A 14798-nucleotide genomic window follows, 5' to 3' on the forward strand; every position below is an offset into this window, starting at 1 on the left:
ACTCACAAGCTTCTCTTCACCATTCGCCACCGTATGATCCTTTCCTACCCCAGTTCCAATCCAATCACTCCCAAGCACCACCCCTATGTATCATGTCCAAATCCATCAACCCGAGAATCAGAGGTTCGCCTCATGGAAACAGTAAATAAGCTTCAAGCAACCATTCGACAACTGGAGCAAGCAGTAATTCAATTAGCTTCTAGACGCTCAAACATTCAAGGACCAACCACAGCCCCATGTGGACAATCTAATAAAGAGCGTAGCATGAAGGAAATATTAGAAACTCCAGTGGACAAGACAGAGCATGAATTCGTACTAGAACAAGTAGAAGAAGCTATCATTGTACAAGAAGAAGAGTTGGTTGAAGATCTAGGAGATGCTGAACCTCCATGGGAATCCAGAGCTGAAGAGAACTCCGTCAAGGACGTTACCGTTGATGCTAAGAAGGATATTGCACAATCCCCAAGGCAAGTCGTTTATGAAGAACTAGACGGAATAACCCAGGACATAAATTCCCTTGATGATGATAGTCACAAGTCAAGTTCTCTTAGTAATGAACTTGCATCTGCAAGTGAGTTCTCTGAGATCGACGAATCTTTCCCAAATGAATACGAGGATGATGCAGAGGTAGATTTCTCTCAACCTCCAATCTATGACTCAAGTGATGAGGAAGACATAGAAGATTTTGACCAGGGTGATGATGCATTTGAAGAATCTTGCGAAGAAGTGGAGGAATTCACAGAAGATTACCAGGGAGCAGAACTTACAGAACCAACAGTAACACCTTCCCCAAGGCCATTACCACCCAATACAAGCTTCAAATGGGTACAATCCTTAACTTTTAACTTTACTTTCTCACTTGAATATGGTTTGCTTGAAATAGATGGCCAGCTTAGAGCTCTCTGTGGCTTTAAAAGTAAGAGGGAAATGGCTCGTACTCAGAGCTAGTGTACAAGGTTCAATAAGGTTCCACGCTTCAAATCAAAGTGTGCAGATTGGTATCATGCTCAATTGAATGGATCTCGAAAAATGTTTGGTCACTATGGTGAGAATCCACTTTCTAAACCACCCGGATGGAAAAATATAGATCAAAACGGAGGCAGATTTAAAAACAAGGCTTGGGATCCTGGCATCTATTCTGACATTCGTCACCCCAGGAGCCTGAAAATCTGCTTGAAGCTGCTCAGAAGCTTTACATGCCTAGTTTGAGACCCCAGAGGCTATTGGCATTCCAAGCACTGGTGGAGATTTCTGGATGAATTTAAACACAAGCCACCATAACAGGAAGCTCTTCAAATGTCCAACTTAAGGACTTTAACTAAAAGTGCTAGGTGGGAGACAACCCACCTTGGTATAATCGTTTATTTTGCAATTTTAATTTCATTTAGTCTTGTTTGTTTTTCAGTTTTCTTTTATTTTATTATTAAACCTGGAATCATGCATAGCATTCACATTAAGCATTGCATTCTGCATAAAAAAAAGGGTGCGCGACGCGACCGCATGCCCCATTCGATCGCGTCAAATGGCGAACTACACTTTCCACGCGACCGCGTCATCCACGCAGCCGCGTGACCTGGAGATCGGTGTAAAGATCCAACGTCCAGAAAGTTGGGCTGGAATCGTGCGGCCATTGTGCGTCTAGCACAAAATGGCCCACGCAATCGCATGCCTCATACGATCGCGTCACATGCACACAACCAATCCCACGCGACCGCGCGAGCGACGCGATCGCATCGTATAGATTGCACCAATCCCAAAAAGGAGACAGAGAGTTGCGCTAGAACGATGCTGGATTCGTGCGTTTAGCACAATTTCCAGTGACGCGATCGCATGCCCCATGCGATCGCATCATCCCTTCTTTTACCCCCTCCATGCGATCGCGCGCCCCACGCGATCGCGTCACCCCCATTTTCACCCCAACCACGCGACTGCGTACCCCACGCGGCCGCGTGGATTCAAATTTATAATCCCCCAGCCACGCGAACCCTATATTCGTGCAGCCCCCCTGAAACCCCCTCCTCCCTCTCTTCTTCTCCGATCACAACAACCACCCAACCACCATCTCCGACCACCGCCGTCCCCCGTCAACCACCCAGACCCCACCGCCGCACCACCCCCTCCCCCATTCTTCTCTTCTTTCTTCTTTCTTCCCTTTCCCCCCTCCTCCGCCACTGCTCCTCCGCGCCACCACCCACCGCCGCCAACCGTCCCAACCACAACCCCCCTTCCACTAGCAACACCACCCCTCTTCTCCCCTCCCTGCCCCGAACAGCTGCGCAGCCGTGCCCACCACCGCCAACCGCCGTGCCTAGCACCGGACGCCACCATCATCACCACCTCCATCCACCTTTCTGCCTATCCTCATTATTCGGCCTTCCAGGTTCCGCAACACGCAATCCCTTTTATCCATTCGTAGTTTATTCTTATTTTTCCATTTATGTTCATGTTAGGATAGTTAGATATGCATGTTGTAGTGGATTTTAGGTTGTTAGGTAGCCTAGGATGTGGTTAGTGGATTTAGGTCTGTTTACTTGCACTGTTCTTGCTTCTGTTTTATCAAATTTGCAAATCTGCTGCTGTTGTGATCTTGTTCATATAATGTATTTCTTGTATATTGCTGCTCTTTACACTGAATTTTCAGGTTTATGTTCATTATATGTAACTGCAGCTTGATTTTTTTAATTCATATGAACTGTTTGATTGTTGTTTATTTTCCGAGAAAATCCAACTTTAGCCGGAATGCTGCCCAAATTTTTATAAATCTTTTTGACTTTCATTCATGTTTTGATTTTGGAATCTTGAACTCTGTTTTCCTCTGCTTTAACCAAACCATTCATGAATGCCAGGGCATGCATTCTTATCCTTTTTGATTTCCTGGTTCCTAAACTGCAATGTTGATGTTTGATTCCTAATTTTTGCTTTCTTTATCTCTATTTGAATCATCATCAAACTGTTTTACTTGTTTGAATATGAGTTACCTATAGCTTCTACCTGTGATTACTTGTTACTTGGACTATTTTCATTATGCCTCTTATTTTAACCCAATTTTCACTACCCCTCTAATTTTAACTCTAACCAACCTAACCTTTTTAAAATTTCTTTTTTTCGCTTTTCTTTCACTTTCTTTTAACATTCTAACCAAGGCATGATGTTAATTTTTCTATTTAACTTGCATTCAATTACATTTTGGATTGTGATTTCTTCTTTTCAGACTTTTCACTACTATACAAATCCTAAATGCTCATTTTACTTAACTCATATTCATTATCCTATTGCTCCTTTGCCACTTTGTGTTTTCTTTGATTATTTGCCTATTTGCCTTCCTATTTTTATTATATCCTGATTTTTTGTTTTTCAAGATGTCAGATTCCCAGAGAAGGGGAAAAGGCAAGGCCACTACAGGCAAAAGGAAAAGAGGAGAAGCCTCCGTATCTATTATTGACCTCATGCATGATGCCTCCTTGCGGGAGAAATCCTTTACCCCGCAGGAGAAGGCCGACCAGCTACTTCCCGCTACTGACCCAGTAAAGTTTGCAAACCGATACTGTGAGCTGAAGTATCCGGTGTTTGCAAATTCCAGGAACCTATACCTGGAGCGGACTTTGAAGATCCCAGAAGAACTCCAGCAATACACCTCTGATCAGATCAAACAAAGAGGCTGGTTCTTTCTGGAGAGACCTCTGACTGCGGTTAATGCATCTTGGGTTAGGGAATTCTACTACAACTACTTCAAAACTTCCCTAGATGCAGTGAACCTCAGAGGGAAGCAGATTCTGGTTACTGAGGAGGCAATAGAAGAGGTTCTGAAACTTATGCCTAAGACTGATCAGACAGATGGCTATCAGAAAGCTGAGGAGGATATGCGCTATATGCAATTTGACTGGGATGCAGTCAAGGCCCAGATTGCCCTTGACCCGTCAGTTCCTTGGATCATGGGTCAGAACACCACCATGCCGAAAGGGATCAAGCGGATTTAACTGAACGATGAGGCTCGGCTATGGCATCAGATATTCAGCAACTACATTATGCCGAGTACTCACGAGACTGAGATACCAGCCGCTATGATCACCCTTCTTTGGTGTGTGATGGAGGGCAAGGACCTGTACCTGCCACGCTTTATCCGGCACTATATGGCTAGGGTCCACGTCTGAGGCACTCTTCCCTTTCCCTATCTGGATACACAGCTGGGCCGTCGAGCTGACGTGCCATGGGAGGATGCTGATGAGAGGCCACCTGCTGCAGAGTGTAAGAAGCTTATCCCGCACAGCAAGAACTTCCTGGCCTTGGGCTACAGACCTCCATTCCTGACTGCCACTACTGATGATACAGCTACACCATCTATCGGTCCCTCTTCCTCCACTGCTGCCCCACCTACCCCTGCCACCACCACTGTACCTCCACCTGCCATAGAGCCTGTCTATCATCTGGTGCACCGTTTGTTTCGACGACTTGACCAGATGGAGCGTTACAACAAGAGACGCTATGAGCACCTGAAGCTGATGATACGATCCGACGACATCCCCTCCGAGCCTGACACACAATCCGAGGCATCTGAGGAGGAGGCGGATGCGCCCGAGGCAGAGACCCATCCCCAGGGAGAGGCAGAGCAGGCAGACACCCAGCAGGCAGCACCCCAGCAGATCCAGGCAGCAGATCCTGAGATCCCCATTCAGACAGCCCCTCATCTCCAGTAGCCGGACATTCAGCCGGCCACCACAGAGACACCAGCTACCATCCCTTCCAGTGATGACACCCCTTCACACCCTGCTTGAGTGAGCATTGGGGACGATGCTACATTTTAAGTGTGGGGAGGTCGCCATCTCTGGCGTATTATTTTGGTGAACCACTACAGACTCTTTTTCTTTTATTTTGGATATTTTTCTGTATTTTTCTCTTTATTTTTATTTTTATTTTCTGAGTACTTATACATTGCTACTTTTATGTATTTTTACTCTATTTCTGCATTTTGCACTTTAGTTTATATCTTAGTTATTTAGTTTAGTTTACAATTATAACTTATTAGTGGATTAATTAGTATAGTTTACCCTTTTTATCATAAGATAGCTTAGTTTAAATTGAAAATATAAGAAGGAAGTAAGCTAGGAACTTGAACATAACAGATTTAAATCCATAAACCTTGTATATATAGAATTACATCATGTAGTTAAGTTAACAACACTTCATCAAGGAGAAACAATAGAACTTTAAAGCCATTCAATATAAGTTTTACATTGAGAATAATGAGAATTTTTAACTAAACCTGCATGACATACATAAGTGATAAATGATTTTTGAGCTAGAGAACACATAGCCTGTGAGTTTTGAGCTTAATTGTATGGTTACATTCCTGTGTGTTCTGCCCTTCTTTTATATTCTGGTATTCTTTACTTTGTTTTAATCTATATGTCCGATTATAGAAAATAGAATATAGAATGTAGATATATACCAAGAGAGTGATTGAGGCCATTATTTGATTTTAGCTCACTTATCCCAAAATAACCTACCTTTTACATCACCCTTGTTAGCCCCCTTGAGCCTTTAAATCCCCTTTTATTCTATTAGCCACACTACTAGCCTTAAGCAGAAAAACAAAATAAAATCCCAAGTTGAATCCTTGGTTAGCTTAAGATAGAAAATTATGAATAGTTTAAAATGTGGGAAACCTATCGGGAACATGGATGATAAAAACAAAAGGTAGAAAAGTTGAAAGGAATAAATTAACTCAAATTAAGAAATTTTGGGAAGCATGCTCATGAGAAATCAAAGTGATTAAATTACCATGTGCATTTAAAAAAAAGTTATTTTTCAGTATTTAATAAAGGGGATACAAAAGAATTCCCCAAACGCAGAATAAAAGCAATGCACATGGGATAAAAGTAAAAATTGAAACATGAGCATGTAGCATCAAGTGGGAAAATATGGGAAAATAGGTAAAGAAGTTTTGTTTTACTAAGTATGTATGTTAGGTGAGATCTTAGTCTAATTAAAGATTCACTTATTAGCTCACTTAGCCTTATACATATATCCTTACCTTTACCATTGGCCCCATTACAACCTTAATTAAAGACCTCATGATTTTTGCTATGACTGTATTCTATAATTGTTGATTGGTTAGATGAAGAACAAAGTTATAGAAAGGAAGAATAAAAAGAGGAATAGAGTGATTAACCCAATAAACACTGAGTGACTAGAGAGTAAACACAAATCCAGTGAGGGTTCAATAGCTCATTAACATTTATCTCTGTTTGAATTATCTAATTGTCTTGCGAGTTCATAAAATGTTTTTTCTCCCATCTCGATTGTAAAAGTGCTTATTGATTATCTAAGGCTTGGCTACATATATGACTCCTTGAGAATGTGAATTAATTTGACTACCTATAAGCTTTACATATGAGTGAATAAATTAGAATTGCATGATGCATTTAGGTAGTTACATTTAAATTAAATTGCATTGCATGACATTCCATCACTTTAACCTTACTTATTACCTTGGATTTAGCATGAGGACATGCTATTGTTTAAGTGTGGGGAGGTTGATAAACCCATATTTTGTGATGTATTTTGTGCTTAGTTTGAGTGATTTATTCAATCCTTCACCTACTTATTCATATTAATTGCATGGTTTTACTTTCCCTCCCTTATTATATGATATATGTGAAAAACATGTTTCCTATGCTTTAAAATTAATTATTTTAATTACCTTTATTTCCATTCGATGCCGTGATTAGTGTGTTGAGTAGTTTCAGATCTTCTAAGGCAGAATGACTTAAAGGATGAAAAAGGAAACATACAAAAATGGCAGGAAAGTGCAGAACAGAGTTTTGCAGAATTGGCACCCACGCTATCGCATGGATGACGCGATCGCGTGCCAAGAGCGAAGAAGCAGCGACGCGGCCGCATGACTGACGTGACCGCGTGACTTGAGCAAATCGCATACGACACGGCCGCATGACTGACGCCACCACGTGACAAGAAAAGTTCCAAATGACGCGACCGCGTGACCCACGCGGACGCGTGACAGAGGCCACGCACCAGAAATTGCAGAAGATGCTCCCAGCGAATTCTGAGGCCCTTTTTGGCCCAAATCCAAGTTCAGAAGGCATAGACCAGAGGTTATGAAGTGAGGGAATGCATCCATTCAGGGAGAGCTCGCCAATTTAGTTACTTTTCCATGATTTAGATCTAGTTTTGAGAGAGGTTCTCTCCTCTCTCTCTTAGGATTAGGATTTAGGACTTCACTTAGTTTTAAGAGTTACTCTCAATCCAAGGTTTAATGGAGTAAATGACTATAGAGTAAATGTAAATGGCAAGAAAGTAAATGACTATAGAGTAAATGTAAGAACTAAAAATAAAATGAACATTGGGATCAAGAGATATTGCAATCCTCCGGATCAAGTTCATTCTCATCTCTTCCTCAATCAATGCGTTCATTGATCTCCTTGGCAATCTTAAGTGATCAAATTACAATTCCTTGTAATTCAATCTCTCAAATCTGATTCGTCTAACTAGGATAATCAATTAACCATTGATTGCTTAATCCGTTAATCTCTGTGGGATTTGACCTCACTCTTTTGTGAGTTATTACTTGAAGACAATTTGGTATACTTGCCGAAGGAAAATTGTTGAGAGACAAGTTTCCGTGCTATCAAGTTTATGGCGCCGTTGCCGGGGATTGATTTTGAATCAGCAATGATTAAATTGGAGGATAACTAGATTGAGCATTTTTCTTTTGTTTGATTTAAATTTCTGTTGAGTTAATTCACTTTCAGTTTTAGTTAATTTCTTCCCTTCCCCCTACTTTTTTGTTTATTTTTTTAGTTATTTACAATTCAGTTCACTAACCCACTAACTGTTTGATATATTGCATCACTCACACTAACAGTAATTCTAACAGAATACTTTCTGCATCTATTTTCCTTGCTTGTACCTTGTTGGTTGTATGACAGGGAGGAGAAGCGGGGCTTCAACTTCCTTTGATTCTGAACCTGAGAGGACCTCCATTAGATTAAGGAGGGAAGCAAGAGGAAAAAGAGTAGTGGGTGCTGAGGAAGAGGAAGAGTACTTTGAACTAGACATGGAGGAGAATATGGAGAACATTCATGAAGAAGAGGCTCACAACCATGGCAGAGAAGGTCTAGCAAATCATGCTGGGCAAGAGAGAAGAGTTCTAGGCTCCTACATCAACCCAAACCCAGGAAACTATGGGAGTAGCATTCAAAAGCCAACCATACATGCCAACAACTTTGAACTAAAATCACAGCTCATCACCCTTGTTCAGAACAACTGTTCATTCGGAGGAGGCGTCCAAGAAGACCCCAATCAACATCTAACCACCTTCCTGAGGATATGCGATACTGTGAAGTCGAATGATGTTCATCCTGACGCCTATAGACTGCTCTTATTTCCATTCTCACTCAAGGATAAGGCATCTAAATGGCTGGAATCCTTCCCTAAGGAGAGTTTGACAACCTGGAAAGATATGGTGAACAAATTTTTAGCCAGATTTTATCCTCCTCAAAGAATCAACAGGCTGAGAGTTGAGGTTCAAACTTTCAGGCAGCAGGATGGTGAGACTCTATATGAAGCATGGGAGAGGTTTAAGGAACTAACAAGGAGGTGTCCACCAGATATGTTCAATGAATGGGTGCAGCTACACATTTTCTATGAAGGCCTTTCTTATGAATCAAAGAAAGCAGTAGACCACTCATCCGGGGGATCTCTGAACAAGAAGAAGACCATTGAGGAGGCCATAGATGTCATTGAAACTGTAGCAGAGAATGACTACTTCTATGCCTCCGAAAGAGGGAACACTAGAGGAGTGATAGAGCTAAATAATGTAGATGCTCTGCTGGCCCAAAACAAGCTCATTACCAAGCAATTAGCTGACCTCACCAAGAAGATGGAGAGGACCCAAGTAGCAGCAATCACCACTTCATCAACAACCCAAGAGGGATTGAATGCAGAGGTAAAGAGTGAGCAGGAGCAAGCCAACTACATTGGGAATTCACCTAGACAAAATCATGACCCATATTCCAAGACCTACAACCCTGGTTGGAGGAATCACCCAAACTTTGGGTGGGGGAATCAACAAGATCAAAGCCAAGATCAGAGACGTCATAACCCCAACAACAATGCAGCTCACCAACAATTCACACAGAGAACATATCAACACCACCATAACAATACCTCTCCACATCCATATCAAAACCAAAATAACACTCCTCATCCTTCTACCTCTAATCCCAACCTACCATCATCTGATGACAGACTCTCAAGGATTGAGAACCTGCTTGAAGGCATATGCAAAGAGATTCAAGACAACAAGGTGTTCAAGGAGGAAGTGCGAGCAAATTTTAAGAACCAGGGAGACACCATCAAGAGGTTGGAATCTCAAGTGGGGTATCTCTCTGAGCAGATTCCCAAACCTACAGATGGATTCCCAAGTGACATAGAGAAAAATCCGAGAGGTGAAACAAAGAAAGTAAGATGGGAAGATTGCAAAAGGTCACTATAATAAGGAGACTGAGGACAAGCCTAACAAGCCGTCAGAACAACCTGGAGATACCTCAGCAGAGAAGAAGGAAAAATATCACCAAGAACCAAAAATCTCACAACAGGAGCTGCTGAGACTCTATGCACCCTTTCCCCAACTACTCAATGGTGCTATGGAGAAGAGAATATACTCAAGATTTCTTGACTTGTTTGCATCTCTGCATGCAAACATACCATTCATCAAGACCATCCAACAAATGCCTGCATACATCAAGTATATGAAGGAACTGCTTCCCAGGAAAAGCTCACTCAAGGGAGGCCAAACTATAGTGATGAACAAAGAGTGCAGCGCCCTCATTCAACCAGAGTTGCCTAAAAAAAGAAAGGACCCAGGGAGTTTCTACATTCCTTGTGCCATCGGAGAAACCATGTTTGATAAGGGACTCTGCGATTTGGGAGCAAGCATCAACTTAATGCCTCTATCCCTTATGAAGAAGATGCAGATCAATGAGATAATGCCCACAGATGTAGTCATTAGGCTGGCTGATAAAACTTAAAAACAAGCAATAGGAGTGGTGGAAAATGTGTTGGTAAAGGTTGGAAAATACTTCCTCCCAACAGACTTTGTCATATTGGACATGGAAGAGAGTCACACTCACCCAATCATATTGGGAAGACCATTCCTAGCTACAGCCAGAGCACTCATAGATGTAGAGCGAGGGGAGATAATCTTGAGGATCCATGATGAACAACTCAACTTTAATGTCTTCAAACTCTCACAAGAAACAGATCAAGAGAACAAGGAACCAAGGAAGGATCACAGTGAGGTACTGAAGGAAGAAACAAGCACTGAAGCACAACCAGCACATCTGGGAACTCCCTTGATTGATGAACAAGGCAAACAGCAATTGCCACAGCTCAAAGAAAATCAGGAGGAACCAAAACCACCAGAATCATATGAGACCAGTAACCACATTTCCTTAAAGGAGGAGGTCACAAAGAGTAAGACAACATCACAAGGAACAAAGAAGAAGGTACCAAGGAGGTGGAGGAACAAGAAGATCCCTACCGAGGACTTCTCTCCAGGGGATAAAGTGATCTCAGCTTACTTCCCAGATATCCCCCCTGATCTCCCCACTGTACCATCTCAGTTACCTAAGGTCTTCACTATCAACAGAGTTCTCTCCTTGGAACATGTAGAGACCATTGATACAACCACTGGATATAGGTCTATTGCCAGAGGAGAAGACTTGAAGCATTATCAACCTCCCTGATGAAGGAGAAACGTCAAGCTAGTGACGCTAAAGAAGCGCTTTATGGGAGGCAACCCATGTTTTATATGCTTTTAGAAAATAGTGAATAAGTCAATATTCATGAATTCCAACCCAAACTTGACAAACACTTGGTGAAATCCTTATTAGGCAGTATATAGTGAAGAATAAGTTTGGTGTTCAAAGCATGCCGAGAGAGCATGAATGCAAACCAGAGCATGCTAATCTTGGAGCCTTGAACAAAACTTTTTCATCACAGTGCTACAAACTAAGTTTGGTGTCACCCAAGGTGCCACCAATGTGCATATAAGGATACACAGTTAGTTAGTTAGTTGATGTTCATGAATAAACAATCTAGTTCGTTTTCTTTATTATTCTAGCCATAAAGTTTAATTTCTCAATGATATTAATTTTTCTTATTTTATTTTTATAGGAAAAGGGAAAGGAGCATTGAAGGGGATTGATTGGACAATTAAATGAGGAAGGTTCAGACACCACAAGATGAGGGTACTACACACGTGCATCAAGAAAGGATTGGTCGAAGAAGCTGGATGATGCTCTTTGGGCATATAGAACAGCATTCAAAACACCACTTGGAATGTCCCCATATCAACTGGTGTATGGGAAAGCTTGTCATTTACCACTAGAGCTGGAACACAAAGCTCTCTGGGCTATCAAGATACTAAATTTTGACAGCATTGCTGCTGGTGCAAAGAGGATCTTGCAGCTACAAGAGATGGAGGAATTCAGGTCACAAGCCTATGAAAATACCAAGATTTATAAAGAAAAGGCAAAAAGAAGACATGACCTGCATCTTGCACCCAAGAGTTTCGAAAAGGGGCAGCAAGTACTCCTCTACAATTCCAAATTGAGACTGTTCCCAGGAAAACTCAAATCAAGGTGGTTCGAACCTTTTCTTGTCACAAAAGTCTCGCCATATGGACACATCGAAATCATGGATGAAGATTCAGAGAGGACGTTCACTGTGAACGGACAAAGAATCAAACATTATATGGGCAATATGGGGGAAAACCCCAGAGTAAAGCGACGATAAAAGAGCGCTCTGTTGGGAGGCAACCCAACCTCAGGTAGTTTCCTTTTCATCTTTATTTCAATAAAGGTCACAAGTTGTTTCCCCTGTATTGTGAGGAGCTAAGTTTGGTGTTCTACACCAAAACAATCCAAGAGTGAAAGTGTAATTCTAAGTTTGGTGTTCCACCAAAGGATATTAGCTAGAATCACACTCCACTCCCAAAGCACATTGCTAGCTCCAACCAATCAAGGGAAACCACTTAGATGTAGTTAGACTTTAGTTAATAATTGTTTTGTTAATAACAAGATATGAGGTTCTCTACATATATGCAAGGTTTTGTACTGGGCAAGGAACTAAGTTTGGTGTTCACACACCAAATTAAGTTCAGAAGTCACATGCATACATGCAAGCTAACTATTTCTCAAGTGCTTTGGGAACAAGCAACTTCCAATAACTTTGCAGGAATCTTATGAGGAAATGGTGCACCTGCACCCGAGGAAGTAAGGTAGCAAAGACTATGATGATGACAAAAAGAGGGCAACTAGAAACCATCACCCAAAGGTTGTATTGTACTTAATTCCATGTACTTAGAATGATGAAAGTTGGAAGTCCGAATGCACTTTTGATTAATAGTTACTTGTTAGTTGGAACCTTTTTAAATTCTGTCTTTTAAGTTTATCATTGCTTAGGTCTAGGATTGCTAGTCTGAATGTCATTACTGCATCATTTCCTTACTTACTTGTATGCTTGTCCTTGTGAATCAAATGAAAAGAGAATGAGTGTTTTATAAAAGACCAGAGTGGAGTTCATACTATGGAGTAAGTTCCTGAGTTTGTGGTGTGGTCATAAGTTAGCTAAGTTGGTTCAACCACAAGGTCGGAAGACAACTATCTGTCATGAATCATATGCTTGAACACACCCCATGAGACTAGCTAAATAACAAGATCCTAATAAGAAAAAGGGAAAGAACAATCAAAGTTGAAGAATAAAAGAAAAATAGCAAGAAAAGAGGCTAGGCACCAAGGGTTTGAGTCTTGAGGGATGTGTCTGTGGTGTTCTTGTACCAAGGATCTGCTTGGATTACTAAGCTCTCAGGGGTGCTTTATCACCTGGTAACTTGGGTTAACTAACCAGAGATTATCAGCTGAAAGTCCACTATCAAGAGCAATCTTTGCTACAGAACATTTAGTAACCCAAAGAGGTGCTGGACACCAAGACCTCAAGGAAAGAAAATAAACAAACCATGTGCCTGTGGTGTGTATGTATGGGGGAGAGACTTGAGGAAGTAAGTCCTTAGGGGTACTTCAACACCTAGTACCTTGAACCAACTGGTTCGGAAGTGTTGGCTGAAAGCTTATTCTAAAGAGTTGCCCCCTTACAGAGCACTTAGCCTAAGAACAAAAATAAGCCCTGAAATGACAACAAAAGGAAGCCATGTTAACCTAGTTAATGTGGACTCTAACGTAGGGACAAAAGAGGACTCTCCATGTTATTGGGAAAGGTAAGTCCCAATAACGTGTGCGAAGGACCAAGAGGCAAAGTTCATGGTCACGTTAGTGCCACTAACGTTGAAGTTAACGTGATCTTATTTGGGTTAGGAACATTAGTGAAAAAGCTGATTGTCACTAACGTTCTCGAACCCACACTTTCACTTAACGTTGACACCACTAACGTCCTGAGCCAAAGTCTTTGCCTACTTCACCTTTTCTCTCTGCAAGCAAAGCTAAGCCCCCATTCCATGTTAGTGATCACGTTAGTTAGACTAATGTGGCTGCTAACGTGGTTCTTCCTTGCTTCCTTTGTCCTGAAATCAAGCAATAAAGTGCATCAAAGTTCTAATCCAAATAATGAGGCATGCATCCTCTAATTTGTCATATAATTCATGCAAAATTCTCATGAAATCATGTAAAATGCACAATGTATGCTTGAATCAAGATGTAAGTGAATATCTACCCAAAACTAGCTTATTTTCTAAGAAAATGCATGAAACTACCTTAAAAACAGTAAAGAAAAGGTCAGTAAAACTGGCCAAAATGCCCTGGCATCAAAACATCAACTCAAACTCATGGCATCATCAAGCTCCAAGACGCAAAAGAGGAAGGAACCAGTGGAGAGCATTCCTTTCGATGAGAAGAGATTCAAAACTGCATTCCATGAACTCAAATTTGAACGGATAAAGCTTAAGAAGATACTGCCTGAGTTAACGTTCCAAATTGACGAGGATGAGTGCCCACAGATTCGAGAGAAGATTGAACAAAGGGGTTGGCAAAGGCTTACGAACCCGGAGGGGAAGATAAATGCAAACCTCATCAAAGAGTTCTATGCAAACGTGGTCAGAGAAGACAAAACCAAGGCCCCCACCTTCAAAAGTTACGTAAGAGGGAGAGAGGTGGACTTCAGCCTAAATGCTATAACAAGAACTCTTCAGCTGAAATCACCACATTTTGATGAGCTTAGTAGTTGCAAATAATTTAGAAGTCAATATTAATCGAGCGACTATGGTACATTGCCTAGTACAGGGTGGAGAAATCAATGTGCATGAACTCATAGCTGAGGGGATTCAAGAGTCAGCTGAGAAGGTTGATTCGGGTGCCAGGCTTTGGTACCCCAGCACCATTCTCAGATTGTGTACAAAGGCCAAGGTAGTCTTCGAGGATAGCAATCCAAACTGGGTGAACCCTGGGAGGCTAGTTACACTTTAACGTCTGATCTATACTACACCCGCCCAACAACAAAGAAGACCTCAAATAGAAAAGCGAAAACCAAAAGAAGGAGCCCACCACGAAGAATCTCATCAGGAAGAACACCAACAAAGAGAATATTATGACCCAACCAACATAAACCTGAATCACATTCATGGAGCCATTAAGGAACTAGCAAGGAGTTATATGGAGGGACAAGAACAACAACTGCATGTTCAAGCTCAAAGGATGGATCGTCAAGAAGAACTCCTTTCTAATTGGATGAATCAACAAGGGGAGTGGCAGAAACAGCAAATGGAA

General features: G+C 41.6%; 1 protein-coding gene across 1 annotated transcript; it reads right to left on the bottom strand.

Annotated features, from left to right (window-relative positions):
- LOC107640723 (glycine-rich cell wall structural protein 2-like) lies at window positions 1987–2343 on the bottom strand. The gene has a single exon (XM_016344224.1). The coding sequence runs from the start codon at window positions 2341–2343 to the stop codon at window positions 1987–1989; it is 357 nt and encodes a 118-aa protein (XP_016199710.1).

Source organism: Arachis ipaensis, chromosome B05 (genome assembly GCF_000816755.2).
Source record: "Arachis ipaensis cultivar K30076 chromosome B05, Araip1.1, whole genome shotgun sequence".
Taxonomy (NCBI): Eukaryota; Viridiplantae; Streptophyta; class Magnoliopsida; order Fabales; family Fabaceae; genus Arachis; species Arachis ipaensis.